The sequence below is a fragment of the Macrotis lagotis genome, chromosome X, assembly GCF_037893015.1.
Source record: "Macrotis lagotis isolate mMagLag1 chromosome X, bilby.v1.9.chrom.fasta, whole genome shotgun sequence".
In the NCBI taxonomy this organism is placed as follows: Eukaryota; Metazoa; Chordata; class Mammalia; order Peramelemorphia; family Peramelidae; genus Macrotis; species Macrotis lagotis.
This window is the reverse complement of record NC_133666.1, coordinates 691,513,397-691,540,475: the sequence shown is the minus strand read 5'-3', so window position 1 is coordinate 691,540,475 and position 27,079 is coordinate 691,513,397. Positions and strand designations below refer to the sequence as shown.

The window sequence follows — 27,079 nt, the reverse complement described above, 5'->3', positions numbered from 1 at the left end:
CCCTGGGAATGGGGAAATACGGGGCCAGGGTCTTTTCTGCCTTCTCGGAGGAGTGGGGCACCCGCTGCTATGGCCTGTTGGCAGGTTAGAAGATGTGGCTGTTGTCCAGCCCACCAACTTTTCCAAGCCTTCCAGAAATGGCTGGCTAAAGGCCCTATGGGTGTTCCTGTAGTGTGGGGGGTAGGGCAGATAGTGTGATCACAAGTCACTAGGAATATCTTCACACACCTGGGGGCCAGGCACCAGCTCCATGTGCTGTCTTTATTTAGCATGTTTGAGAGAGGTCGCCTCCTGCATGCTAGGACTATCAGAAAGTGGTTCAGGCCAGGCCAGAATGGGGCCTGGGCTCCCCGCCCCATTGTCATGGGTCTCCATTCTGAGCTACCTTAGGGCTTTCCTTACTTTCCCCAGATTCAGTCTGGGGGAGAAGGGATAGAGGACACCCCCTCTCCGCTGGTAGCCTTAAGCCTGGGTGCTGGGCTTTGCTTTTCCAGCTCGTAAAGGTCATGATGACAGGTTTCCGGCAGAGAGAGTCCGAGCTGGTGCCAAGGGCTCAGACACATCCTGTTATACGCATTGCCGAGTCACCTGGGGTTAGTGTCCTCTGGCTCCAGAGGCTGCTGGGCCTCGTGTCTCCGCAGCTGCCCATCACCACCTCTAAAGCAGAAGGGCCTGGGGACATGGCCGAGTCCAGTCCCTTCACTTTTCAGAAGAGAACGCCACACCCAGCATGGCACCAGCATCAGAGCTGGGTTTTGAACCATGACTTTCCCATTTCAAATTGACTTTCTTTCCACTCTGACCACTGTGCCACCTCCGGTTTCCTAAGGTTGGGCCCAGTGACTAGAGAAAGGAAGCCAATGACCTCATAAATCCCGTCCAAGATAAGTACGGGTCTGACCAGATCATATGGATAGACTCTGGGGTGTCACTGGCTGGCTGCTTTTCCCCACCATGCTTGCCCTGGGCAGGGCACACTAGGCTTCATGGACCCAAGATCAGTCCCACACTGGGTCATCACTTGTTAATGAGGCCATTTCAGCCATCTGTAGTAATGAATCATTTGACTGTAAAGTATAAATAATTCAGAAGTGCAGTGGAGCTGCTTTGAGAGGAAGGAAAGTCCCATCCCCAGAGGACCCTCAACAGATGTGTGGTGTCAGTCTACTGGCTAAAGATGGTGCCTGCTGCCCCATTTAAATTTGGTTTTTAATGACATTTCATATTCCCTAATGTGGGACTCTCAAATTCTGAAGATCAAGGAGAGAATGTCTCCTCAGCTTGGGGGTGGGACTCTGCCAGTTATTGGGGGGCCTTATAAAAAGCCCAGCATGCAGGAGCTGGTCTTCCTTGTATGGTCTGAGCCCAACCCATCCTCTGGGATTGTCATTTAGTTAGGATGTTCGGCCACATGGGATACGTCTTTCTGGAATACCTGATTGTATCCAAGCACTATGTGACCAGGCTACAGGGAATACGGGGGGAAGGTAAAAACAGACCTGGAGCTGCTTCTCGAATGAGCGAGGCAGACATCATTTATAAATCAGTACAGCAGGAACGGGGGAGTCTTTGAAACATGGAAGTCAGATGTTTATGGGGTGACGATGTGATCAGAGGTTGGATCATCCCTTTTATGTGGAGCAGAGGACTAGATCTGAGAATTTGGTAAACTGAGGAATTGGGAAGTTGGAGTGTTTGAGGGACATCACATGTATGCTGAAGACCCCTATGGTGGGAGTAGGAGTTGGGGTGAAAAGGCATTCTGTGAGCAAGGAGGGGTAAAATACCCTGGGGGGGTCGATAACAGCTGCCAACATCTGGATGAGGTGATGCAGTTGGTTAGAGTGAACCAAAAATAGATTGAAAAGTGGTGGTGTTAGAGTCTCTTGAAGGGGCAGTGAGGAGCAGAGCCACAGCCAGAGAGGGGAGGGGTGATTGATGAGGTGTGACCCTGGTTGCGATTCCACCTCCCAAGTCATGAGAATGGATAGTTGAATGTGGTTTTTTTGGGAGGTTCTTTTTGGTTTTTCCTTTGGAAGGAACTGGGCTGAGACCCATGGGAAGAACAGCCAGAGGCAGGGCAGCATGACAGACGTACCCTGGTATTCCCCTCCTGGAGTTAGTGCTTGGGGCTCCTTCTGGGGTCTGTTGTTCACTCCTTTTTCCTTCCCTGCTTACACGGAAGGCCAGATCGGCAGCCTGGGGGTTTCATTTCTCAATGGCACTAATGGGTGTGCTGAAATCTTCCAGGCTTGTCTTTCCATCTAGACAGCATTGTCTTGGTTCCGCCTTCCTACAGGCTCCAGTGTCAGATTCTTTCTGTATGTTGCTTCTTCGGCTTCCATGACGTTCCTACAGCCGCCATTTGTTCAGCAACTCCTCAGCCAGTGGACATTCGTTTTTACCCGTTCTTTGCTATTCCCCAAATATTTTTGTAAGAACAGACCTTTCTCCTTGTGGTCTGTATCTAGCCCTGGCATTGCCAGGTCAAAGGGGATGCTTTGATTCTGTCTACCATGACTCACTGTGACTTTGATTATAGATTTAACATTAGAAGTGACCTTAGTGATGATATCATCCAGCCCCCTCAATTTACAGATGTGGAAACTGAGAGGAGTGGGCCAGGGACTTACCCCGGGTCCCCTGGGGAGGAGGCAGCAGAGCTGGGCAGTGAAGGGCTATTCTACCTCCCAAGTCACAAGAGTAGATTTTTGAATGTATTTTATTGGGGAATTCTTTTTTGGTTTTTCCTTTGAAAGGAACTGGTTTAGAATGTTTTATCAATTTTTTTTGGAGGTGGTGCCAGGAAAGGATAATTTGGGGGGTTCAAAAGGAGAGCAGAGTTGACAAGAGCCAGGTAGCGGGGGTCCTGTAGGGTGGATCGGGCCCAGTGGCCGTGGATTAACTCTGACACGTTGTTTTCTGTTCCTGTAGATTAGAGGAAGTCCCTCTAGAAGTGCTGAGGCAGAGGGAGTCCAAGTGGCTGGACATGCTTAACAGCTGGGACAAATGGATGGCCAAGAAGCATAAGAAGGTGGGTGAACCTGGAGATCTCCAGCCCTTTTCCTGAGAGCATGACCTCTCCAGTCAGGCTAAGGCAGAACACAGTTAGCAGGCCCTGTGCTCCCTGCAGCTCCCGCCACTCGTCCCCCACTAGTTTGCTGGGCCTGCTTTGTCTTAGAGGCCCAACGAGGCCTGTCGGGAGGTGTCTCAACAGTGATGGGGCCTTCTCCTGTTCCTACCACCTGTTTACCCATTAGAGTGCCTCTCCCGAGGCAATTTGAAAGAGGGGCAAAGAGGCAGCTGTGGGGTGCAGACACCAGCCCTGGAGTCGGGAGGACCTGAGTTCAAATTTGACCTCAGACACTTACTGATTATCTAGCTGTGACCTTAGGTAGTTCATTTAACCCTAATGCCTTGCAAGAACCAAAAAAACAATGAAAGAGGGGAAAATCCCCTTTGAGCATGAAGGTGGCTGCTGCCCACCTGGGGATGGATTCTTGAAGTGAAGCTGTCCAGAGTGGCCATTGGCATCCACTTCATTCATTCTCTTCATGGCTGCTCTGCCACCCCATGAATGTGAGTTTTAAGCCCTTTCAGACTAGGCCAATAGCCCTCTTGGGTGTGACTCTGATCTGGCTCCCTGCTGCTATCAGTACTGATCCTATGTCTGCACCCTCAGACCTCTTCCCTCCGTAAGGCCCTGGAGCCTCCTAGCTCCTAAGCAAGAAAATCTGAAACTTGGAGGAGGGGGATTGGATCCAGATAGGGCAGAGGGCTCAGGTGACCTTGGGCAAATCACTTTCCTTCTTTGGAGTAGAATTTCTTTGCTTAAAAGGCACACTTTCTCCTGGAGGGTTTCATTTCAAAGAGCTCTTTGTTCTGTGACCTTGGAAACTTCTGGGGTTGCTTCTGACCTGGGGAATGGGCTCTTGCTTAAGTTCCCAGTATTGGCTTGTGTCCCCCCAAAACCTTGCGGCCTTTTTCCCATGTCTTTAGACCATCTCAGTCCCTAGCAATGTCACACCTTGGACAGGGCCTTCTTGCTTTATTCCACTGAAGCAGGATTGGTGGAGACCAATGGCCAGAAGACTGAAAAGTCCAGATCTAAATGGGGTGAACCATTTAGCAGTAGCCTTTCCCCATGCTGGGCCTCAGTTTCCTTCTCGCCTTCCCCATCCTTGTCTCCCTAGCACTGAGTGGCATGCTTCACGAACCTTTGGACTCATTTTCATTGGGTCATTCTCCTATTCCATTCTCCTCCCCTGCTGCTGCATTCTCCTCTTGGCTCTTAACCTCCCATGTCTCTCCCTGGGTCCTCTCTTTTCTGTCTAACTGACCTGGAAGCCCCAACCCAGCTCATTCCTTCTGGTGGTTCTGCTGCCTGGGCATCAGACTCTGGCTGAGCCAGCAGCTTCCCCATAGCATACTGATGCTTTGATTAGAATTCCTCACTCAGCATCCTATTGAGGACTTTTTCCCAGAACTCCTTCATCCTCATTCTCTCCAGTGATCCTCATGGTAACGCTGGGAAGGGAACAGAAGGAGGGAAAGTTTCATTTCTCTTTTGTGCATGAGGAGGTTTGTGGAAGGGCATTCTCTGTGTCTGCCTCCATGACAGAAGCCAGGCTTTAGGGCTTTTATTCTCTGGACATTTTGGCCTTTAGACCCCAGAATCTTCCTTCTTCCTGTAGCCCCTACCCCCTCCTTCCCTGACCAGACAAGACCAGAAGGCGGAGGTCGCTTCCAATTTGAGGAGGTCCCTAAGCAGGAGGCTCGCTGCTGCAGGTGCTCTGGTGGATCTGGGGGTTGTCTTCTTTCTCCCAGTTATTCCCTTTGGCGTCTGAGCTCCCCCTCCAAGAAGTCTCATCTTCTTTCCTCAGTGGTTACTCATGTTCCACTGCCCATCTTGCCCTGTCCATGAGGTCTCTGTGTCTCTGTTTCCCTTACCCCCGGATCTCACTCCTCCCTGCCTCAATCTAAAGGCTTACAAGCCTTCCCTGAATATGCCCTGTCCCACCCTAGATGGGGTCTCCAGATCCTGGGGACCTCAGTGGCTCTCCTGGCTTTGAGGGAAAGCGGAGTTCTGGAGGCTAGCTGCTTGGGCAGTACCTGGGGCTTCCCGCTTCCCTTCTGGGTCAGGGCTCCCTCCCTGGGAAACGAGCAGATTTGACCTGGTGATCTCTGAGCTGTCCCTGTTGGCTCTAATATCCTGATACTGTGATGGGACATTTGCTGACCTTGGCCCTGTGGGCTCCACTCCACCCTGGGCACAACCCTCTGTGTCCTATTTCATCTCCCTTGTCTCCAGCGTTCTCCTGACCATACAACTTGGACCCCCACAAAGAACATTTAGGGGAAGGATTGTCTGAGTCTGGGCTCCTCTGGGCAGCTGGGGAAGAATTGGGGATCTAGACCCCAGAGACCTCAGTTTCAGCTAGGGTAGCCCTTAGAGCACAGGAGATCGTTCCCTTCTATCTGGAGTGTGTGCTGCCTTTGGAGAGGCTTATTCTTCTGGCCCCCCTGGACCTGGGTATTCCCCATCTGTCCCGGCCCCATTCTCTTTCCAAGGTTTGAGGGTTCCCTGGACCCCAAGAAGTCACTTCCATGCTTCTTTAGATTCTGAGGAGCCCTGGAGGAAAGGGGTCTGGCCCTGGAGCTTCTGCCCAGATGGCCTGGAGAGTATTTGGCCAGGATTCTCCAAGCTTTCTTCAGATCTGACAGCTCTGTCCCTGGCAGCATACCTCAGTACCAGTGCCAGGGACCTATCCGATGATGTAAATGTTTGTCCCCTGGGGCTCACATGGCTGAGAAGAACCCAGGGATGGGCAGTGTTTGCAGGGGAAACCCAGGTTCCTTGACAGGCAGGGAAGCAGGTCAGTTTGCCACATGGGACCCAGGGGGGCCAGCTGACTGCTTTGGGGCTGAGGGGAAGTGGGAGACAGGCCTGTTGCTAAGGCACACCCCTCTTCCACCCCAGGCCTGGGAAAGGCCTTGGTCATCTCCTTCATTCAGATCTTCTTCCTGTTGGACAGGGAATTCCCATTTTGAAGCTGACCCAGGCCAGTCCTCCCCTCCCCTTGGAGCAGGCTCCAGGCAGATGCCCTTTCCTGACAGCTGCTTATATGTCCCCTTTGGGAACCAGGGTAGAAGAGCCTTCATTGGAAGCCCTGCCCTGACGATGCTCAGTCTCCTCATAGGGTGACCTTCAGCGAATAGGGGCCTGCTCTGGGGCTCAAGTTCCTCACCTGTAAAAAGTCATTGCCTTTCCTGCCTCTGGGTGCTTGGAAGGAAAGCCCTGGGTCAGGGTGAGTCCCTGTGGGTGATGCTGGCCTAGGCTCCCCTTGGCCACAGACCCAGTAAGCCCAGGCAGATCAGGTCGCCACTCAAGGCAGCCCCAGGCTCAGGTCTTCTCTTCCTTGTCCCAGAGGAAACCTTCCAAGAATGTTCCACCAACGTCCCATGGTCCTGCTGCTGCCTGGTGGCCTCATTCCTCCCAAGATCCTTGGTTGAGAAAAACCAAGTCAGAGAGCATTCAGTGAGCACTGTCCTGAACTGGGCCTATAGGCTCAGCCAGCTGGGAGGCCAAGGCCAGTGTGGCGCCTGGGTTCAGGACCTCAGTGGCCTAAGCCAGTTGTGCATCTGAACTAAGTTTTGTATGAATATGGGAGGAGGGGGACATGTCTAAGGATGTGTGAATTGAACCAGGCTGGAGGTGAAAGGGTTGAAGTTCTGCAGCTAGGCCTGAGAATAGCTTCTAGTCTGGACTGGATTGAGGAGACCAGAGGAGGGAGAAGAAGGAGGAAGAGAAGGAAAGTGAAGAGGGAGGGCAGAGGAAGGGAGAAAGAAAGAGAGGGAGGAGGGAAGGAAAAAGGAAAGCAGGAGACAGATGGACATGAGAAAAGAAATCTCGAACCAGAGGGTGGGGGTGGCAATAACCCTGCAGGGGATGGTGAAAAGGGAAGGAGTGAGCATGTCTGCCCTGGGCCAAGCCACCTGGTCTGACTCTTCACCCTACAGTGACCTCCCTCAAGGTTTTCCATGCGGCTTCAGTCTAGAAGCTTGATGTTTCCCAAATAATGCTATGGGGAAGGCCTACGGCTTGTAATCCCATGAAACAGTTTTGACTTGTGGTTGGAGGTGTGATTTTTTTTACCTTAAAAAAGTATCAAGTGGTTCTCAGCTGACTTTCCAAGACCATGGACATGAAACTGAGCAGCCAGGCCTCAGCAGCCTTGGTGACCCTGGAAGGCCAGGTGCCAGGGCTGCTGACCTGGTGAGTCTGCACCCAAGGCAGCTCCTCTAGGGGAGGGTGTCCCTTCTCTGCTCCCCTCCAACCTTCAGCATCTGCTCTCTATTTCTCCAGATCCGTTTGCGGTGCCAGAAGGGGATTCCTCCATCTTTGCGAGGCCGGGCCTGGCAATACCTGTCAGGAGGGAAGGTGAAACTCCAGCAGAATCCTGGGAAATTTGATGTAAGGAGTGCCCCTCCCCTCCCCCTCCCTTGTGTCCAGATCCAGCTGGACACTGGGGTCCTGTGTCTTAGTTGGGAAGAGAGAATGATGGGCAATTGAGTCAGAGGCAGATGAAAGATAAGGATAAAAGGGTGGTCAGGCCAGAGCTAGGTGCAGCCCAGAGTTCTTCAGGCACCAAGGGAGGGCAGCTCAAGTGGCTTGAGGGCTCTGTCTGGCAAGGTTGGGCATTGCCATGCTTGTTCCCATGCTTTCCAAAGGGCACCCTTTCCCCAGCTCCTTAGACTGGGCATACCCCAGGGCCTGTCAGCCAGCTCCTGGTAACATCCCGGGCATGCTGGAGCTTCCTTCCAAGAAGGCCTCATGGTGAAGGTAGTTTTGAAGGAAAGTAGGGAATCTGGGAGCCAGTAAGTGGTGCAGCAGGAGGGCATTCCAGAAGGGAAGCCCCAGTGCAGACTAAATGCCAGTAAATATCAGTGCCTCTCAGGCCCCTCCTCCAAGACCTTTCATCACTGAGAATTGGTGTGTGTGTGTTTATCTCTGTGATCTGGTGAGCTGGGACTGGCCTCTTTCCTGAGGTTCTGCCTCCTTCACAAAGACCCAGCAATGAGAAACTAAGTCAAACGTTGTGTGTGCCCACTAGGAGCTGGGTCTCAGACCACCTGCAGGGCAGATGTCTGAGGCACAAAGCAAAGAGGGAGATGGCCCCTGCCCAAAGGGCATTCGTTGTTCTCTGACCAAGGAGAGCAGTGCAGAGTGGGCTGGAGGCTTCCCAAGCAAGGACTAGAGGAGTGGCAGCATGGGACTAGCGACCCTAGTTGTCAGGGTTCCCTGGGTGCCCAGGATGTGCCGGGGCTCCAACTGGACCAACGGCTGGTGTCAGCTGGAAGGGCTCTCCAGAATCAGCCAGTTTAGTGCCTTAAGGAATGAACTATTCTACCCCCTCATTTTTACAGAGGAGAAAACTGAGGCCAAAAGGGCCATAGTTCTTCACACTGTAAGGGAATGGGAGGGCATCCTGCCAGGCTCCTTGGGCACTAGGAGGATGAGCTGGAGGCCCTGGCTGAAAAGACTTTCAGATTATAGGTCAGGGCCTCAAGGAGTCCCTCCAGAGTCTATACATTGGAACATGAATGTCTAGGCCGGCTACCCTCGACACAGTCCATTCCCCTCCCATGGAGCCCCTCTCCTTTTAGGAGCTGGACCTCTCACCAGGAGACCCCAAGTGGCTGGATGTGATTGAGAGAGACCTGCACAGACAGTTTCCCTTCCATGAGATGTTTGTGTCCCGTGGGGGCCATGGGTAAGCAAAGAGAGCTGCTGCTGTTGATTAGGCACCTACTGCATGCAGGGGGGGGTAGGGGGAGTGGTGCAAAGACAGGTCCTGCCCTTGGGGAATTGACAGCTCCAGGAGGAGGAGGGTAAAAGGAGCCCAGCATTTGGGGAGTTCTAAACTGATCCCTCCTTTTCACCCAGCAAAATAGAGTCCTTTCAATTTGCTAAGGGTGCTAATCCACCCGTAGAGCTTTGTCCCAAGGATCCCAGCACATTCCTCTTTGCTAAGTAGCCTTCCTTCAGTTTGAATGAGTCGATTGGCCCTTTTCCTGAGAGCTGGGGCAGGGCCTTTGAAGGATCAGGGAAGGAGAGCAGGAGGGCACCTGGGCACCCCTTCTGAGTTGTGGAGTCGGGCTAGTTCTGCCAATATGGTTCAGGTCGTCTTTCAGTTGTGTTTGAGCCCCTGTGACCCAGTGGGGGTTTTCTTGACAGAGACATTGGAGTGGGTCACCATTCCCTTCTTCAGCTCATTTAATAGCTGAGGAAACTGAGGCAAACAGGGTGAAGTGACTTGTCCACAGTCACAATGCTAGTGAGTGTCTGGGCCTACATTTGAACTCAGATCTTCCTGACTCCAGGCCCAGGGCTCTATCCTCTGTGGCGCCACCTAGCTGCCCAGTTCTGCCCAAAGGAACCATTAAAGGGGACTGTAGAACTGGGGGGGGGGGGGGCTTAGAACAGGGGATGACAGGCCCCCATAAGACTTGAAGGTGCTGTTTGGTTCCAGCTTACTTGTGAAGTCCCTCCTTTGGGCCGGGCCCACAGAACAAGACCCATCTGCTCTCGAGAGGCTGAACCTCCCACCCACCCTGACAAGCAGGCGCCACTATTAGCAATGGAAGCAGACAGAGGTGTCTGAGGCTGGATTTGAACTCGGGTCTTCCTGGCCTGATGCCTGGTGAACTGTCCACTGGGCCCAGAGTTGAAGCCTAGAGAGGAATGACTATAAACCTCTCCACCTTGGACCCAAGTCCTGGTGAAGGGCAAGGGCCTGGGGGTCTTGGTGGAGGGCTGGGATTAGGAGGCAGGGGGTGGGGCCCTGCAGATGGGAGGAGATTTGAGGAAAAGGCAGGAGACCAGGAAGCTTTGCCCAGGGCCACTTCAAACCTGTGCCTTTGGAGGGCACCGAGGCTCAGAACACAAATGGCAGCCTGGCCTCCCCAACGAGATGGTCATTGCCGACTCCTTGCTTTGGAGTTCTGCCCCCAGTCCTGAGGCTGAGGCATGGTTTAAGGCCATGCCATGGAGCCAGGTCTGGACTTAATCCCGGACTTGCTTCACCACCTTTTGAGGTGGGGGCCTGGGGATGGAACTGCTTGATCCAGTTGGGCTGGGGCTCCCTGACTCCAAGCTGAGGGTAGGGGAAAGAACAGAGGCTGGGAGTCACGAGGCCTGGGTCTTCCTCCCAGTGATGCTGGTTGACTTGGAAGCCTGGTGACTTCCTTGGGTAGCTGTGAGGACCCCAGTGAGAGAAGAGATGCCAAAGAGATGCGTGAGAAGGAAGGACTACCAGGGTCTGGGTTTGGAGCCTGAGCTCTGGCTTATTATTGGGGGAGAGGTGGGAATGACCCCGGAGGTGTCCCTTGTTTCTGCATCTCCCCTTCTTGGGGGGGGTATTGTTTGGTGACTGTGGCACCAGGACTAACTAGATCCTGGAGTCCCTGGGACAGAATCTTGGGCAAAGTCACATATCTGTGGCCTCGTTTTGCTCATGGGTGACAAGCTGGCCTCAGAACCCTTTGGGCCTCACACTGGTCCGTGATGAATCTGTCAAGAGCTGGGGTGTGGGTGACAGCTGGCACTTCCCTGGCCTCTCGTCAGTAGACCAGGACCCTGGGCGCTGTCTCACGGCTCTGCCCCTTTGTTCTAGCCAACAGGACTTGTTCCGAGTGCTGAAGGCCTACACCCTCTACAGGCCGGAGGAAGGCTACTGCCAGGCCCAGGCCCCTGTGGCAGCCGTCCTGCTTATGCACATGCCCGCTGAGGTACCCGCCTGGGCCCCATCCCTGGGAGGTAGAAATGTTCAACAGGCTGAGGGCGACTGGGACATGGTGCCCAGCTTGTTGGTGGCACTGACTCTTCCTCTCCCTGTCACAGCAAGCATTCTGGTGCCTCGTACAGATCTGCGAAAAGTACCTGCCGGGCTACTACAGTGAGAAGCTGGTGAGCTGCTGTGGCTGGCCCCAGACCCAGCCCCTGCCCCCCGGGGACCCCAGAGCAGGGCCTTTTCCTACTCTTAGGCTACCCTGGCTCGGCCCAGGTGCAGATTCAGGATGCTGAACTGGCCAGAGATCAGTGAGAAATGCCTGGGGCAGGGGAGAGGAGGGTGTCCACCCTGAGTTCCCCCCATTTGCCTTAATGCTAGTTTGTGTGTGTGTGTGTGTGGCTGGGTGTGTGCTGGGCATCTTGGACACCCCGTGACGGCCGTTCATCCCTGCCCTGGCTGCAGGAGGCCATCCAGTTGGACGGGGAGATCCTCTTCTCTCTGCTGCACAAAGTGTCACCCGTGGCCTACAAACACCTGAACAAGCAGAAGATAGACCCCATCCTGTACATGACGGAGTGGTTCATGTGCGCCTTCTCCCGGACCCTGCCCTGGAGCTCCGTGCTCCGCGTCTGGGACATGTTTTTCTGTGAAGGTACAGGATCTCCCTTGCTCCGCTCTGGGCCCCTGGCCAGTGCTAGCACTGTCCTCATGGGGGGGGGGGCAGTACCAAGATGCCAGCTCAGATTATCGCTATGATAAGCGAGGCCTGGGTACAAAGGGTGCTCTTAGGGAATAGTAATCCCTCCCCGTGGTCACAGCCGGAACAGAGGTCTGGAGGCAGGACTTAGAGGCAGAAAATCACGGGGAGTCTGCTCATGAGGGCAAATAGCAGTGATTTCTGTGGTCTGTGGCATCTCACTGTGGACTTGTAGCCCCCCGCCCCAGGAAAGCGAGCAGCATGGTAGGAGGTGCCAGGGCAGCAGAGGCAGAGGAGCCAAGACTTGGGGTGGTGCTCATGCTGTGATGGGGGACAGGGTCAGTGGGGGCTTGCCACTGTGAGGGCCTGAACCTGAGGTCACAGAGCCCCTGGGGAGGACAAGGCTCCTGCTTTAAAGGCCTCTGCCCTCCCCCACTCTCCATCACCCCTGAGTTGAAGCCAGATTGTCTCTGTCCAGGGGACATTTAGGCTCCCTTCTCCATTTCCTCCTCCAGCCCCCAGGAGGAGGAGGCAGCTGCTAGAATGGGAAGAACATTGGAAGTGCTGAGCCCTGGGTTCCAGTGGAGCAGTGGCCCTTGTTGGGCCTGGGTCTTCTCCTCTGTAAAGAGGATGAATTGTGTGGGAAGGGAAGCATGGCAGCTTAGATGCCCCCATGTCTCTCCTGGGTCTAAAGCCAACATTGATTGTGACCCCCAACCCCACTGAACTAATGTCGTGGGGCTGATAGAAGCCTCCTTTCTGCCTGTACCCTGGCAAGACCACCTCCATTGACTGGGGGTCTGAAGAGAGGACCCCCCAGGAGGCCTGATGCCTGCACTTTTGCCTCCCCCAAACATGGTGGTCTGACCCTGACCAGAGCACTGTTCCCCTTAAGCCACTCTGCACCCCTCTTACTCTTCTTTTTTTACACCCCTCATACTCTTGTCAGCCTCAGTTTCCTCCCTGGAGAACTCCTTCCTTCCTACAGTCGCCACAGGGATGGGGACACTCCCTGGGCTCTGGCAGGCTGACCAGCCCCTTCTTGGTGACCCAGGGTCGTCTGGTCAGTCAGAATTTATCAGGTGCCCAGTGCTGGCTACGGCTGACCTCTAACCTCCGTTCTTCACAGGGGTCAAGATCCTCTTCCGGGTGGGCCTGGTGCTGCTGAAGCACACCCTGGGCTCCTCTGAGAAGCTGAAGACCTGCCAGGGCCAGTACGAGACCATGGAACGGCTACGTAGTTTGAACCCCAAGATCATGCAGGAGACCTTCCTGGTGCAGGAGGTAGGGAGGGGTCTGGAAAGCAGCGGGTGGGGGCCGGGAGCCTGGGGCCTAGGGCCCAGGAAGTGGCAGCAGAGTTCCACTGCTGTCTGGGTGGCGCACTCACTGGGTCTTCTCTCCCGGTCCGGCCTCGGGCACCAGGTCATTGAGCTGCCCGTAACGGAGAAGCAGATCGAGCGGGAGCACCTGATCCAGCTCCGGAAGTGGAAGGACACACGGGGCGAGCTCCAGTACCAGTCGCCACCGAGGCTCCACGGCGCCAAGGCCATCAGCGAGGCGGAGCCGGCTCCCCGCAAGGCACTGGAGCCCTCGCCCTCCATCCGCCTGCCCCCGGGGACCCAACTGCTGGGCCCGAGCACCAAAAGCAGGCAGCAGAAGCAGGCTGAGAAGGCACTGAAGGAGAAGGCCAAGCCACAGACAGGGCAGCAGCAGCCGTACCCCAGTGAGGGTAGCAGCCCTGGCACCAGCACCGACCCGGCCCCCAAGGCTGCACAGGGGTCAGAGCATACTGACACCAAGGACTCGCCACATCTTTCCAAGGAGAGCCTGACTTCCCAGGAGAGTGAAGACACTTATTTGTAAAGGGATCTGAGCTCCTCGATTACTCAGTTCCCTTTTCTGAAATGCTGGGAACTGGGCTGCGAGGGGACATTCCAGGAGGTGGGGGAAAGGGAACTTCAGAGAGCCTCAACTTCCCCGCTAGGCCGGTAGCTGGCTCCTGGGCATCGGGTATCCCCTTGTGTTGGCTGGGGGGCAGACAGGGGGCAGGGTGACAAGGTCCTCTCCCACCCATAGAAACTTGTGCCGGGCAGTGCTCAGGAGAGGGCCCTGTGGGCCTTGGACTGCCCAGGTAACACAGGGGCCCTGAGAGACCCCTTCCAGAGGATTACCAAGCATCCATCCAGCCTGAAGGGCCTGCCTGCCCCCACCCTGTGTCCTTGGGCTTCCAGGTCACTTTGGTCCCAGTGAGATCAAGGGGGGCCAGGCCCGGCCTCGCCTCTAGCCCTTTTCAGAAAACGCCTGTCTTGGGGTTGGGCTCTGCCCACTGGATGGACTTCAGGGCATGAGGAAAGGGCCTCAAGCTGGGCACCAGGGGCCCATTCCCTGGGGGGTGGGGAAGAGGTGAGGGATGGGTTCTCTTTGTGTAAAGTTAACAGTTTTGTACAGAAATAAACTGGGTTATATAAAGAGCTTTGGGACCACTCCCTTGAGCGGTGGGGTGGTGACATGGCAGGGCCTGGGCCCTCCCCAAACCCCCATTCATTCCTTGGGACCACATCCTACCTCTGAAGCTCATTACCTGGGAGACCACCTTGGCCTCATTTTCCCCAACTGTAAAAGGTGCCAAGTCTCCACCCTCCCAGTTGCAGAACTGCAGTCCTCAAGCTGGAGGACCTCCCACCCCCATGTGGGTATTCCCAATTCAGGCTGCGAAATGGAGGCTCTTTTCCCTCCCCCGTCTCCTGTCCCCTTCAGGGCTTCTCCCACCCTCTACAAGGCTGCCAGGATTTGCCCCCACACACATACATTTCCTGCTCCTGGATGGGACTGACTGAGGAGCCTGCCAACGATGGCCCCAGTTCACCCTGGCACCAAAGAGCCCACCCAAATGCTAAGTCTGAAAGGGGAAGTTGACTTCTGGCTCCTCCCTCCCCACAAATGTTTCCGGACTTCTTCAGGAGGGGTGGTGACCTATTTACTCAGGGGAGGTAGGCCTCAAGGGCTTATATGTGGAAGGGCCCTTCCTTAGCACCCAGTCCCAGCAGTCCTCAGGCCCAGGGAAGGAAAGGGACTTGCCCCACATCCCCTAAACCAGTTGAGGCCGAATGGGGGCAGCTTCTAGTTTGGCTGTCAGAATCACCCTGGCTTCAGGCTGCTTAGAGGCAGGTTCTGGAGGCTGCCTTGAGGTTAGAGATGGGGGGGGGCAGGAAATAGTCTCGGGTGAGGTCCTGGGGAGGACCAAGGCCATGGCCGGCGGGGGGGGGGGGGGCACGCCGAGTCGTTATTGGATAGAGGAAATGTGTAAACTGGAAGCAACAGGACATCCTTGGAGCAGGATGACCAGCTCCTGCAGTCACTTGTGGCAGGGGAGGAGACTGAAGGTGGGACGTCTGGGGAACCCGTGTGAGTCTCCCCGATGATAGGGCAGGAGTTGGGATCGAAGGGGACTGAGCTGAGCACCAAGGGACAGGGAATGACTGGGGCCACAGGATCTGGAATTGGGTGAGAAATCTGTCCAAAGGGAAGGAGAACGAGGTAGCTGGAGAGATGCTGACCACAAAATTGAAGGCCTGGGCTAACTTGATTCCCAAAGTCCCTCCCATCTTGGACACCAAGATTCTCTTCTTTAGGGGTGGTCCCTGGAGAGTCCCCCTTTTGTGGAGTCTCATCTAGCTTTAATATTAGAAATGAAAACCTCTTTAGTGATTGATACTGTTTAGTCTTGTGGGCCACCAGAAAGGTCCTGGGACCCTGACCAGTATCCTCAGACCACATTTGCTCCTACAGAACATCCAATAGACATAGAGGTGGGAAGGGAGCTTTAAAATGTGGCATCCAACCCGCATGGGTCACACAGCTGGTAAGTGTTGTGTCTGAGGGTAAATTTGAACTCAGGTCCTTCTCAGTCCATGGCTGGTGCTCTATCCACTGTCCCACCTAGCCGCCCCCAAGCCACAGAGGAGGAAAAAGTCTGTTTCATGAAGGAGGAAAATGAAGCTCAGCAAGATAAGCCCTGGATGGAAGCCCAAGGTCACACAGCTAGAAATGGTAATATTCATTAATAAGAAAATGATAATAAATAAATAGTGAACTCTTTTCACTATGGGTCCACCTAGCTGCCCAATAACAGTGTGCCAGGCCAACCAGGTACTTTATAAATATTTCTTGGATTCTCACAATAATGAACATTCAATCGTTTCTTTCGACTTTTTTGTGACCCCCCCCCATTTGTTTTTTGTTTTTTTCTGCAGAAATACAGGACAGAGATAGAGCAGGGATAAAATGGTTGGCCATTTGCTTCTCCAGCTCATTTTACAGAGGGGGAAACCGAGGCAAACCAGGGACACACAGCTAGTAAGTGTCTGAGGCCAGATTCGAACTCAGAAAGATTATCTTCCTAAATCCCCAGCACTCTAATCACTGTGGCTCCACCTAGCTGCCCAATAATAGTTTATTCAGCACCTACTTTGTACTAGCCCAACCAAGTGCTTTCTAATATTTCTTGTATTCTCCACAACAATCCTGGAAGATGAGTGCGATCATGATCGCACTTGGGGGAAGACATTTTACAGATGGCGGATAAATGACTTGCCCAAGGTCACACAGCTACTAAGTGTCTGGGGCTGGATTGGAACCCAGGTCTTAGTCTAGCTTCAGTGCCCTGTCACCTGTGGCTTCAATGTTCGTTTTCATGCTGATTCCAGATCTATCATCTCCAGCCCTCCCCTGGAAGCCCCAGCTGCCATCTTGATCTGTCCAGACACCACCGCTCCTCATCCCTAACTAAGCTCGTTACCTTAATTCCCATTTTCTTTCTAGGGCATAGCCACCCCCAGTCACCCAGACTCATTCTCACCTCAAATCCAATTTATTGCCAAGTCCTGTCAATTTTCCAAGAGGACATATTTTCCACGTATCCCCCTCAGCCTCTGCCTCAGTTTCCTCAACCATAAAATAGGGATAACACTTCCTACTTCCTACCTCCCGGTTGTGAGGACCAAAGGATCTCTATACAGGGCCTGGCAAACACTTAATAACACCTTCCTCTTCTCTCCTGATTTTGCCACCCCAGGGCACCATCATCTCTTCCTAACTGGATTATTGAAGTAGTTTGCCGGTTGCTCTCTCTCTGCCTCCAGTCTTTCCCCATTTGTCCGTCCACCACTCAGAAGTCAAATCCGTCTCTCTAAGATGCAGGTCTTAGGGGCAGCAGCTATATGGTGCAGTGCAGAGCGTACCAGCACTGAATTGGGAGAACCTGAGATTTTTGATACTCACTAGCTGTGTGACCTGGGGCAAGTCACTTAACCCCATGACCCCTTACTCCCTCGCCAGGGACTTCCTAGCACCTCCAATTACAAATAGCCAATCCTGTGACATTCAAAGCCCTTGCTACTGGTCCCCCTCCTACATTTCTAGTCTTCCAACTGTGTGGCCCACCACTTAAAAAAAATTCTGAAGTCAGGAAGATCTGAGTTCAAATCCAATCTCACTCCCTGAGGTGGAGTGACCCTGAGCAAGCCGCTTCACCTCTGCCTGCCTCAATTTCCTTATCTGTAAATGAGCTACTGTAATGGCACCAATTGTACCTTTACTGTATATTCTGAGGCTCTAATGAGATTATATCTGTAAAGTGTTTAGCCAAGAGCCTGGCATATAATCAGCATCTAATAAATGCTTATTTCCTTTATTCCTTTATGCTCCACATTGGCCTAGCTACTCCTTAAAAAGAACATTCCACCCCTTGATTGCAAACACATTTCTTTGGCACTTGCCAGTGGCTACAATCCTTTCCCCTCCTCATCTTCAGTCGGTAAAAATTTCTAAAGTGCCACCATGTGCTGGTACCAGAAACAGAAAAAGAAACAAAAGACAGGGTGATGTGACTTGCCCAGGGTCACACAGCTAGTAGGTGTCTGGGCTGGATTTGAACTCAGGAAGATGGATCTTCTGGACAATCTAAAGAGGGAGACCACATGCTCTTGGCTTCCTTTGTTCATCGTTTTTGAGTCTTGTTGGACTCTGTTTGGGGTTTTCTTGGCAGGGACACTGGAGTGCGTTGTCATTTTGGTCTCCACTTTATTTGACAGATGAGGAAACTGAGGCAAACAGGGTGAAGTGACTTGCCCAGGGTCACACTGCTAGGAAGCATCTGAAGCCAGATTTAAACTCAGGAAGATGTCTTTCCCAACTCCAAGTCTAATGCTCAGTGAACTTCACCACCATTCTTTAAGTCTCAGCTAAAATTCCATTAGAATTTCCCTGGATGCTAATGCCCTCTTTCTATTACCCCCAGGTTTGTCCAGTCGATGACTTATTTATGGGGCAAGTCATCTTCCCCATGGGATCTTGAGCTCCTGGAGACCACCAGGCCCACCGGGCTGCCTCAGCCTTCCTATACATAAAACGTTTCTGCTTATTTTGTATACCCATTGCTCACCACATAGGATGGTTGTCCCTTGTTCTTGTGGAAGACCCTGACATCAGGGAGGGGAAGCCATACCAAGCGAGTAAATTGGATTGGAGTGAGGGGCTGCCATGGATACTAAGTCACCAGCCTCATTTTCTCCTCTGGAGCCATCCGGGGCCAGATATGAATCAGGACGACTGGAGATGGCCCTAGAAGGGGACATCCATCTGGGACCCCCATTTGTTTTGTTTTGTCAGAGAGACAGGATAGAGATAGGGGCAGAGATTAAATGCTTGGCCATTTGCTCCTCCAGCTCATTTTACAGATGAGGACATTGAGGCAAACAGGATGAAGTGACTTGTCCAAGGTCACACAGCTACTGTCAAGTGTCTGAGGTCAAATTTGAGTTCAGCTCCTCCACTAGCCACCCACCCACAAAGAAGATTAATAAATGCTGTTGGTGATCAGTAAAAAGCACTCTACAAACCTTAATGCCCTTTGTAAATGGTCATTATTGTAAATAATAATCCAAGATCCGGTAAATTTCCGGATGGGTTTTACCGTGACTCCTCCTCACTCCAAGAGGCCCCCAAATTTCAAAAACTACAATGTTCTAAGGCTCAGCAGGGGGAATCTCCACAGTCCCCACCCTTCCCCCTGCAAACAAAACCAGAAGAGAACAAAACAAAAATGGCCAGAAAACCTGCCAAATCCATCCCAGGGGAGTTCAGAAACTGGAATCTCTAACCCCCACCACTCCTGGCCCCTTCACCCAACAGCCTGCATGTTAATTAATTTTTTTTAAATTCACTTTTTTTCTGGCACCAAGATGCCAGACAAGCATAAATGAATGAATGAATGCTGTTTGTAAGGTGAATAAATTTCCCTCCCTCTTTGCCCCCGCCCCGTCATTTCGGCTAATTTCCCAATGCTTTAGAGCTGAAAACTCCAACGAAGAAAATCAAGTTGGGAATTTCTCAATTGTGATCGTTTACCAGTCAATCAATTAGCAAGTGTTTATTAACTACCTGCCAGGTGCAATGCACACGCATTTATTAAGTGCCAGCCCTCCTTAGGCTCCAGCCTATTTACTCTCTTTTAGTCCATCAGTTTTATTAACTGCCAACTTCTCTTAGCTCCAGTTTATAAAGGAAGGGCAGACACAAAGCCTGTCTGCTAGGAGATCCCAATCACCTATTAAGAGCCAGACCCCGCAGATTCCAGAAGAAAGGAATGGGGATTAGGCCTTGCCCTCAGGGAGCTTCCTTTCCTTTCAGCTGGGACCCAGATAAACAAAGGCTACGACTTCTCAGACTTGGGAGAATAATTTCTAGGAAGAGCTCCCCAGATAGGGGGTGGGAGGGAGGAGGAAAGGGCCTTTGGGTCTTTAGACCATTCCAGAAACTTTTTCTGGAGCCTTAAGGCTGGCTGGTTAGGAGGCTCAGCTGTGGCTATGGATCCCCCCACCCCCAAACTTCTAGGGGCCCTACCCAAGGATCCGGGAGCCTGGAGATGGTGCTTTTGAGGTTTGTACAAATACAAGCTATTATCCCATTTTACAGATAAACAAGGTTAATTAAGGCCTCAGAAGGCCCCTGCCTCACTCACAGACTTCTTGTGGACTCTATTGTAATCCTCTCTAGCCCTCTAGCATTTCTCCCTCTCCCCCCCCAGGTTTTTTTAAGAGTTCTCTTTTATTTAGTTATTTCCTCTCCTCCCCCTTCTCCCCCTCCAGGTCTAATCACGCCCATTCTAAGGAACTGAGGCCTGAGGCTAGGAGCCAGTCTGACTCCAGAGGTCTCTAGGGCCTCCCCCACAACTGACCCACTCACTAGCATTTCCAAGAATAAGATCCTTAAAGAGCCAACTTCCTTCCTCTCTCTGCTGGGAAGGGTCAGTCATTTCCCTTGTCTGTGCCTCAGTTTCTCTGGGTTGGGGTGTGTGTGAATGGGTGGGGATCAGCCTGCCCTGGAGGACAATGGGGCCAGAGCCCAGAGGGTTCGCAGGACTGCACTGACTTGGTGAGGCAACCATAGGAAGCTGGGGGGGAGTGAGGCGTGGGTTGCTGGGTACCCCAACCCAGGCAGTTAGAGAGTTTGCTTGGCTTCCCTTTTCTCCACCCAGAGAACAGATCAGGTAGTTTCACTTGAGCCTAGGAGGGAAGGGGCTGGGCCAGAACAGGGTGTCCCTGGAACTGGCCTTCCCTTGGAGGAAGCAGCCTCCAACCAAACAATAGCTGCTCCTGGATCCCAGCCACAGGCTGGGCCCTGGGAAAAGACAGCAAGGCCAGGGAAGCAGCTGCTTCTTTGCCTCCAGCAGAGGGTGCTTGTGTCTCCTGGAAGGGGAGGCCGAGGAGTGCCAGGGCCAGGGAGGGGCACCCTCTGCCAGTTGGCTGGACAAAGGACTGGGCACAGCCTCCAGGGACCCTGGCCAGTTTGCTCTCCAATCTCGCACTCCTCCAGATATCTCTCGGCCTAGCTCTTTGGAAAAGGGAAACAATGCCACCACCATCTCCCCTTCCCCCTTTAAATCTGGACCCACTGCCTTCTGCCCTCTAAGTACAGCAAAGGGTGGGCCATTCTCTGGGAGACTGGGGAATGATCTCTCGACTTCCAGCCCCCCATTCCCCTTAAAACTGTACACCCGTACTTCAGACCCCCCCACCCCAGTTGGGAAGCATGGGCAAGATCCCCTGAGAGGAAGGAGACCACATTGCCACTGTTGTCTGTGCCTCAGTTTCCCCATCTGTCAAATAAGGGGGTTGGATTTGATGGGACTCTGCAGTTCCTCCCAGCCCTAACTAGCATTGGGAAGTCCTGTTCCCTGTTGCCCTTTTCTTGAGCCTTCTCTGTCTTGCTGTCTCTGTCCCCCCCCCCCCCCAATACCCCTTAATCTCCTCCATCCCTCCATTCCTTGGTGTAAGAAGGTTGACCATGTTTCCTCTCACAGCAGTCTTCAAAGGCATGCATGCTTACCCCCATTTTACAGCTGAAGCCACTGAGGCTTAGGAAGTAGAAGGAACATTGGCATCATCACACAGCTAGATTTGAAGGGTTCCTGCTCCCCCAGGCTGGCCTTCAGGGTCTCCCGGTGATCCCTTTGCTATCTGGTCCAGTCCCTCCTCTCTTCCCCCAAGTCCTTCCCTGGATAGGGGAATGCAGAGGCCCGGAAGAGAGGCCTGGCCAATACAATGCCTCGCAGGAACTAGCTGGAACTGGGGCCAGGGAGAGCTAGGGGCCCAGGCCAGCACTTGGCCCTGTTTACCAGGAGGGAAGGAGGGGGGAGGTCATGGGGGAGAAGGGACTGGCAGCCCGGAGCCCCAGAAGGTGAAGCCCGGTCAGGCTGGGCCCCTTCCTCAGAACTGGCTCAGGGAGGGGGGCAGGCCAGGGCAGGCAGGCCTGGGCCCTCTCCCAAGTAGGGGAAAAGCTACTAAGATAGAAGGAGAGAAAGAAGAAAGGGGGAGGCAGAGAAGAAAGAAAGAGGGAGGGAGAGAGGGAAGGAAGGGGGAGGAAGGGAAGAAGGGAAAGGAGGGAGGGATTGCTAGCCCAGCAGACATTGGCACTAGACGGTTTGCATAATGCTGTACTGTCCTAGGGAGGGCAGGGCTGGGGGCTGGCTTCTGGTCCCATTTCCTGGAGGCTCAGAGACCAGGGGTGACCAGCCTGGCAGCACACAGCAAGCTAACCGGCCAGCTAGCTCACCCGGGCTCTCTGCCCAAAGTTGGCACAGCCCTCTAGAGCAGGGCTGCCTTTGGGGGCCAGGTTGAGGAAGCGTGTGTTTAAATCACTGAAAAGAGACATGCTAAATTTCAATTAGAGGCTCCCGAAAATAGACATTTTCTGTTCCCCTCCCCCCATCCAATCCACAAACCCTTTTGTAATCTAGCCTCTGTGTGTGTGGATGTGTCTCTGAGTTTGTGTGTGTGTGTGTGGATGTGTGAGGATTTGTGTGTGTCTGTGTCTGGTTCTCTGTGTGTGTTTGATTGTATGAGTTTTGTGTGTGTGTGTGTGTGTGTGTATCTGTCTTGGTGTGTTTATGTGTGTGTCTATGTGAGTGTTTTTGTGTGAATTTATGTATGTGAATGTTTCTCCAGATGTGTGAGTGCTTGTGTGTTGTGTGTGTCTATGTCTTTGGGTGTGTATGTGTCTCTGTGGTTAAATGTGTGTGTGTATGTGTGTGTGTATGTGTCTCTGAGTTTGTGTGTTGTGTGGATGTGTGAGGGTTTGTGTGTATCTGTGTCTGGTTCTGTGTGTGTGTCTGAATGTGTGAGTTTTGTGTGTATGTGTGTGTGTCTGTCTTAGTGTTTATGTGTGTGTCTATGTGAGTGTTTTTGTGTGAATTTATGTATGTGGATGTTTCTCCAAATGTGTGAGTGCTTGTGTGTTGTGTGTGTGTCTATGTCTTTGGGTGTGTATGTGTCTCTGTGGTTAAATGTGTGTGTGTGTCTGAATGTGTGAGTTTTGTGTGTGTGTCTGTCTTAGAGTGTGTGTGTGTGTGTGTGTGTGTGTGTGTGTTTTGTGTGAATTTATGTATGTGGATGTTTCTCCAGATGTGTGAGTGCTTGTGTGTTGTGTGTGTGTCTATGTCTTTGGGTGTGTATGTGTCTCTGTGGTTAAATGTGTGTGTGTGATCGCCTACTTTACAGTTGTACAGCCTCTCAGTATTTGGCCTCAGGACCTCTCCATCTAGTTGGGAGGCTCAGAACCCACCCAGGACTGACTGTAGGTGCAGATACAGAAAAGGCAGAAAGATGCGAGTTCAAATCCAATCCCAGACCAAGCTCAGTGATTTTAACTTCCTTCTTTTCCCAATTGTTGCTCAGTCGTTGTCAGTCAGATCTGACTCTTCGGGCCCTCACTGAGGGTTTTCCTGGCAAAAATACTGGAGTGCTTTGCCATTTCCTTCTGTGCCCTTTAAAAAACAACAGATGAGGAGCTGAGGCAGGGTTAAATGACCTGCCCACAGTCACACAGTTACTAACTCAGGTCTTCCCAGCTTCTGGCCCAAAGACCCACCCCCTGCTCCACCTAGCTGCTCAGGGCCCCTCTTTAAAACCAACAGCTAATCTGCATGGGTAAAGAAAGAGGTTTCTAAAATCTAGGAAATCCCAGGGCCCTTCCCAAATACAGAGAGAAATCTAATACTGCACAGCCCCCATCTGAAACCCCTTCACCATCATGTTTTGAGGAAGGAGTCTGTAAATATGGGGAGGTAGAATGAGGGCGCCGAAGTCCCATTTTACAGATGAGAAAACTGAAGGAGTGAGATCCTGTAAAGGAGCTTGGTGGCCTATGGACCACACATTCAATGGTCTCAGAACGGGGGCAGCTCGGTGGGGCAGTGGATAGAGCACCAGCCATGGAGTCAGTAGGATCTGAGTTCAAACCCGACCTCAGACTGTGAGTAATGGCCTAGCTGTGTGACCTTGGGCAAGTCATTTAACCCCATTGCCTCGCAAAAACCCCAAAACAACAAAATAGTGTCAGCTCTAGGCCTCTACATAGTCTTGCAATGTTGGGAGTGGGAGAGGTACCGGAGAAAAAGAGAAGCTTACCTCCAGAGCTAAGGGTAGTCCCAGACCCTCAGAACTGGAAGGGCCCATTGAGGTCCCCAATAGGAATCCCAGCGAGCCGCCACCCAAAGCTTCCCTGGAAAGCCACCCGGGAAACGCATCCAAAGCTAATGGCTCGGCGGTCAGAAGCCAGGCGGATGAGGATTCTTGCCCGGAAAAAGCAGGATTCAGTGGCTTTTTTAGAACTGGGCTGACCTGGGTTCAAATTCTCTTCAGGAGCGTCCAGGGGCCCCCTCTCCCCTTGGGGATGCCAAGATCCCACCGGTCTCACACCCCAGGCCCTACAGACTCTCCGGCCCCAGGACCTCCCGAGAGAAGCTTCAAAGCCCCGTGGGACTATGGGTGTGGCAGCAAGAGGCGAGTTCCAATGCTCGGCCCTCCACTGGAGTGTGGCCGTGAACTCCAAAGCTCTCACGGCGGGCGGCCGCCTGGGCCGGAACAGCGTCTCACCCTATGGCCCGACGGTGGGGCTTCTTTGGGCTTTCCACCTGGTGCCCCCCGTGCCAGGCAGCTCCCCTGCCCCCCCCATCAGCTCCCTTTCCTCCTGGGGTCTCGGCTCTTTAAGGGCGAGGTCCTGGCATTTCTGGGTGTTTCGGGGCCCTGACACTGGGGCTTTTAATAGCTGAGACTCGATTTCTTTTCTGGGGAAGGAGGAGGGAAGGGGACCCCCTCCCCGCCCCCCAGCCCAGGGCCTGCCAGGGTGCTGGGCGGAGGGAGGCCCTTCCCAGCCTCGAGGGCCCCGCGTGCGCCCGGGCCAATGGGGGCTTCTCTAGCCTGCCCCCCCTTGTATGCGCTTGCCCGGCTCCCCGGCCCCCAGCCCGACCTCCCCCCTTCGGGGCTGAGTCTGCCCGGGGAGGGGAAGGGGAGGGCACGCCCCTCGGAGCCCCTCCCCCAGCCTGCCCTTCCTCTCTCCTGGCCCCCGGGCCGGGCTCGGCACTGTCCTCTGGCTCCACTCCAGGCTCCGTCTCTGCCCATGGGGGCCCCCAGGCCCGGACCGCGCCGTCCCGCGGCGGCCTGAGTGGGACCTCGAATCCGGAGCCCTTGGCTGGGGCTGGCCCGGCCCTCGCCCCCTCTGGGCCTCCCCGGCAGCAGTCATGGAGCACAGGATCCTCGAAGTCCGCAGGTTCCTGGAGAGCGGCGCCCTGCCCGAGAGCCTGGTCACCCCGACGCAGAAGCGCGACTTCCGCCGGCGGGCCCAGAATTTCGCCCTGGAAGGTGAGGCGCGCGGCTGCGGCTTATCCGCGGTGCCCCCCGCTCCCGCTCTTGCGGCCCCGGGGCGCCCTGCGCTGCTCTGGGTCGGAGGCTGAGCCTGGGAAGCTTTGGAGGCAGCGGAGGGAGGAGATGAGAGAGACTTGGGGGGTGGGGGGCACGGAAGGCCGAATGTGGGATCAGCGGCCGGGGCGGGGGGCGCAGTGCTCTTGAGTCCTGAAGGGCTCTTTACTGTTCAAACCAGTGGGGAGCTACGGCAGATTGTAGAGCAAGGGAGGGACACGGTGGGACTTGAACTTTAGACATCAGTTTTCCTGCTTCACTGTGAAGGGCGGGGGGATCGGAGCCCGGCGTAGTGATGGGAGCTAGAGGAAGGGGTGGCGGCCATGGGGGGAGGGGGAGCTGGGAGATGCAGGCAGACAGAAACCCCCAGAGCCTAAGCCAGACGGAATGCCAAGCCAGCTGCTCCAATTCAAATCCAAATGGCCCCCGGCTGAGGGGGAGAGCCTTATTATTTCATCTCCCCGCCTCGTTTAACTGCCTATCTCTGGGTATGCAGATGGCAGGTCTGGGGGGCTTCCTTGAGGCCTTGGCCTTTGGCCTTCGGCTTTAGGGCTCCGTAGCCCTCAGGGCCATCTAGACCCTTTCCCCATCACTGTTACCTGAGAGTATTCTCTCGTTGGTTGAAACCTTGGAGAAGGGATGGCAGTGGGCATGTGACTGGGCATTCCTTCCATGTTCCATACGAAGTGGTTGGGGATTCTTTTTTTTAAGAAAGATTTTATTTATTTTGAGTTTTACAATTTTCCCCCCATTCTTGCTTCCCTGCCCCCCCCCCCCCCAGAAGGCAGCCTGTCAGTCTTTACTTTGCTTCCCTGGTGTACAGGGCTCCAAATTGAGTGTGATGAGAGAAATCACATCCTTAAGGAAGAGACATGAAGTATGAGATAGTAAAATTCTATAATAAGATAACGTGGCCAGGGATTCATAAGTAAAATATAGGAATTACGTTTTTAAAATGGTTTGACGGCGACATTATTTGGGGGAGAGGTCCCAGAATGTGCCCAAGGGGTGAGGCTCCCCTGGCCTACGTGACAGTGGCCCCCTCTGACTCCAGTGTTGTAATGAGGACCAGGGGGCACTGGGGGCTTTGACCTTGGCAGGAGGGGGACCAGTGGGCCTGGGGGTGAAGCGACATAGTCAGACCTGCAATTCAAAAAGATAAGTTTGAACTGAGTGTCTGTGGATTAGACTGGGCTGGGGAGAAACCTGAAGCTAGGAGACTCACCTGCTGCTTACAGTAATAGGCCAGGTCGGAGGTGATGAGGCCTTTGACCTCATCCTCATCACCACTGTTCATCCCCCTCCCTCTGAAGACCCAAGGGGACTGGGTCATCTCTAGTCTCTTCTCTCCTTCCCTCCATCTGCAGTCTCTCTGTCTCTCCCCCTCACTTTATTCTCTTGGAAGTCTTTCACATACTAGTTAGAATTACTCCAAGTTTATGCTGTTCACTTGGGGAAATATCCCTACTCCTCTCCTTCCAAATGGACCCTTGGATCACTCCCATCACCCACCAGCAGAGAATGGGAGAAAATCCCTCCCTCAAGCCCACTTCTAAATCCTATCTATGGAGCCTGTCTTGGCGACTGCAAAGCCGAGGGGTCACAGTTTCCCCTTCTGTAAAGTAGGCATAATAATAGAGCCCTGCTCCTCCTTGTTGTGAAGATGGAATGCGTTAACATATGTATAGCTCTCATGGAAAGCTGTTCGGAAATGGTCTCTGCTATTATTCTCTCCTCTGCTGGGCCCTCAGGCTGCTCCCCCATCCTTGGCTTCTTCTGCCTCGACTTGGACTCTCCTAGGTATGCACTCCCTCCTGAGCATCCTTTCCTCCCCCCATCCCCTGCTCTGTTCTGAGTCCGAGCAAGATTAAGGGTAGTAGCTTCTAGGTTGGACCTCACAGGAATCCCTTCAGCTAGGGGCCAGGCCTTTTCCCATCTAAGGGGACTGAGGCTCAGAGACATGGTAAAGGGACCTAGCCCAAGTCACAGAGAATGCACGAGGAGGCAGATTTTGAATCCAGGACTTTTTGACTTTCCAAACCAGGTGGCTATCCTTAGCTACCATGGAAGCTTACTGAGACAATTCTTTGTCTTTCTGTTTTCTCTGGGAACTGGTTCCCTTCCTTTATTGTCTTTTGCTTGTTTGTTTGTTTGGTTTTAGTTTTGCAAGACAATGGGGTTGTGACCTGGCCAAGGTCCCACAGCTAGGCCATGATGAAGTGTCTGACAAGAGATGCTCTATCCACTCCAATATTCTCTCCTTCTGCCTCACTGAAGCCTTACCTGCTGTCCTTAGGAAACCTTCACTCAAAACCTTGCCATCGGGGCAGCTA

General features: G+C 53.5%; 1 protein-coding gene and 1 long non-coding RNA gene across 3 annotated transcripts in view; one reads left to right on the top strand and one right to left on the bottom strand.

Annotated features, from left to right (window-relative positions):
• Nucleotides 1-14,670, top strand: part of TBC1D10A (TBC1 domain family member 10A) — a 35,578-nt gene extending 20,908 nt beyond the window's left edge. The window contains exons 2-9 of one of the 2 annotated variants that reach the window (XM_074206335.1): nt 2,935-3,034; nt 7,367-7,474; nt 8,668-8,774; nt 10,677-10,791; nt 10,904-10,969; nt 11,256-11,445; nt 12,620-12,774; nt 12,913-14,670. In XM_074206335.1, the coding sequence (XP_074062436.1) occupies nt 2,935-3,034; nt 7,367-7,474; nt 8,668-8,774; nt 10,677-10,791; nt 10,904-10,969; nt 11,256-11,445; nt 12,620-12,774; nt 12,913-13,353 (1,282 nt within the window). In that variant the 3' untranslated portion in view covers nt 13,354-14,670. The remainder of the gene's footprint in view (nt 1-2,934; nt 3,035-7,366; nt 7,475-8,667; nt 8,775-10,676; nt 10,792-10,903; nt 10,970-11,255; nt 11,446-12,619; nt 12,775-12,912) is intronic. The other variant, XM_074206334.1, reaches the window with a different exon arrangement.
• Nucleotides 14-21,193, bottom strand: LOC141501907 (uncharacterized). Its single transcript, XR_012472331.1, has 3 exons — nt 20,878-21,193; nt 7,157-7,426; nt 14-6,504 (listed from the first exon to the last, which is right to left on the bottom strand). It is a non-coding gene; the product is annotated as an uncharacterized LOC141501907 (long non-coding RNA).
• Between the last annotated feature and the right edge of the window lie 5,886 nt (nt 21,194-27,079).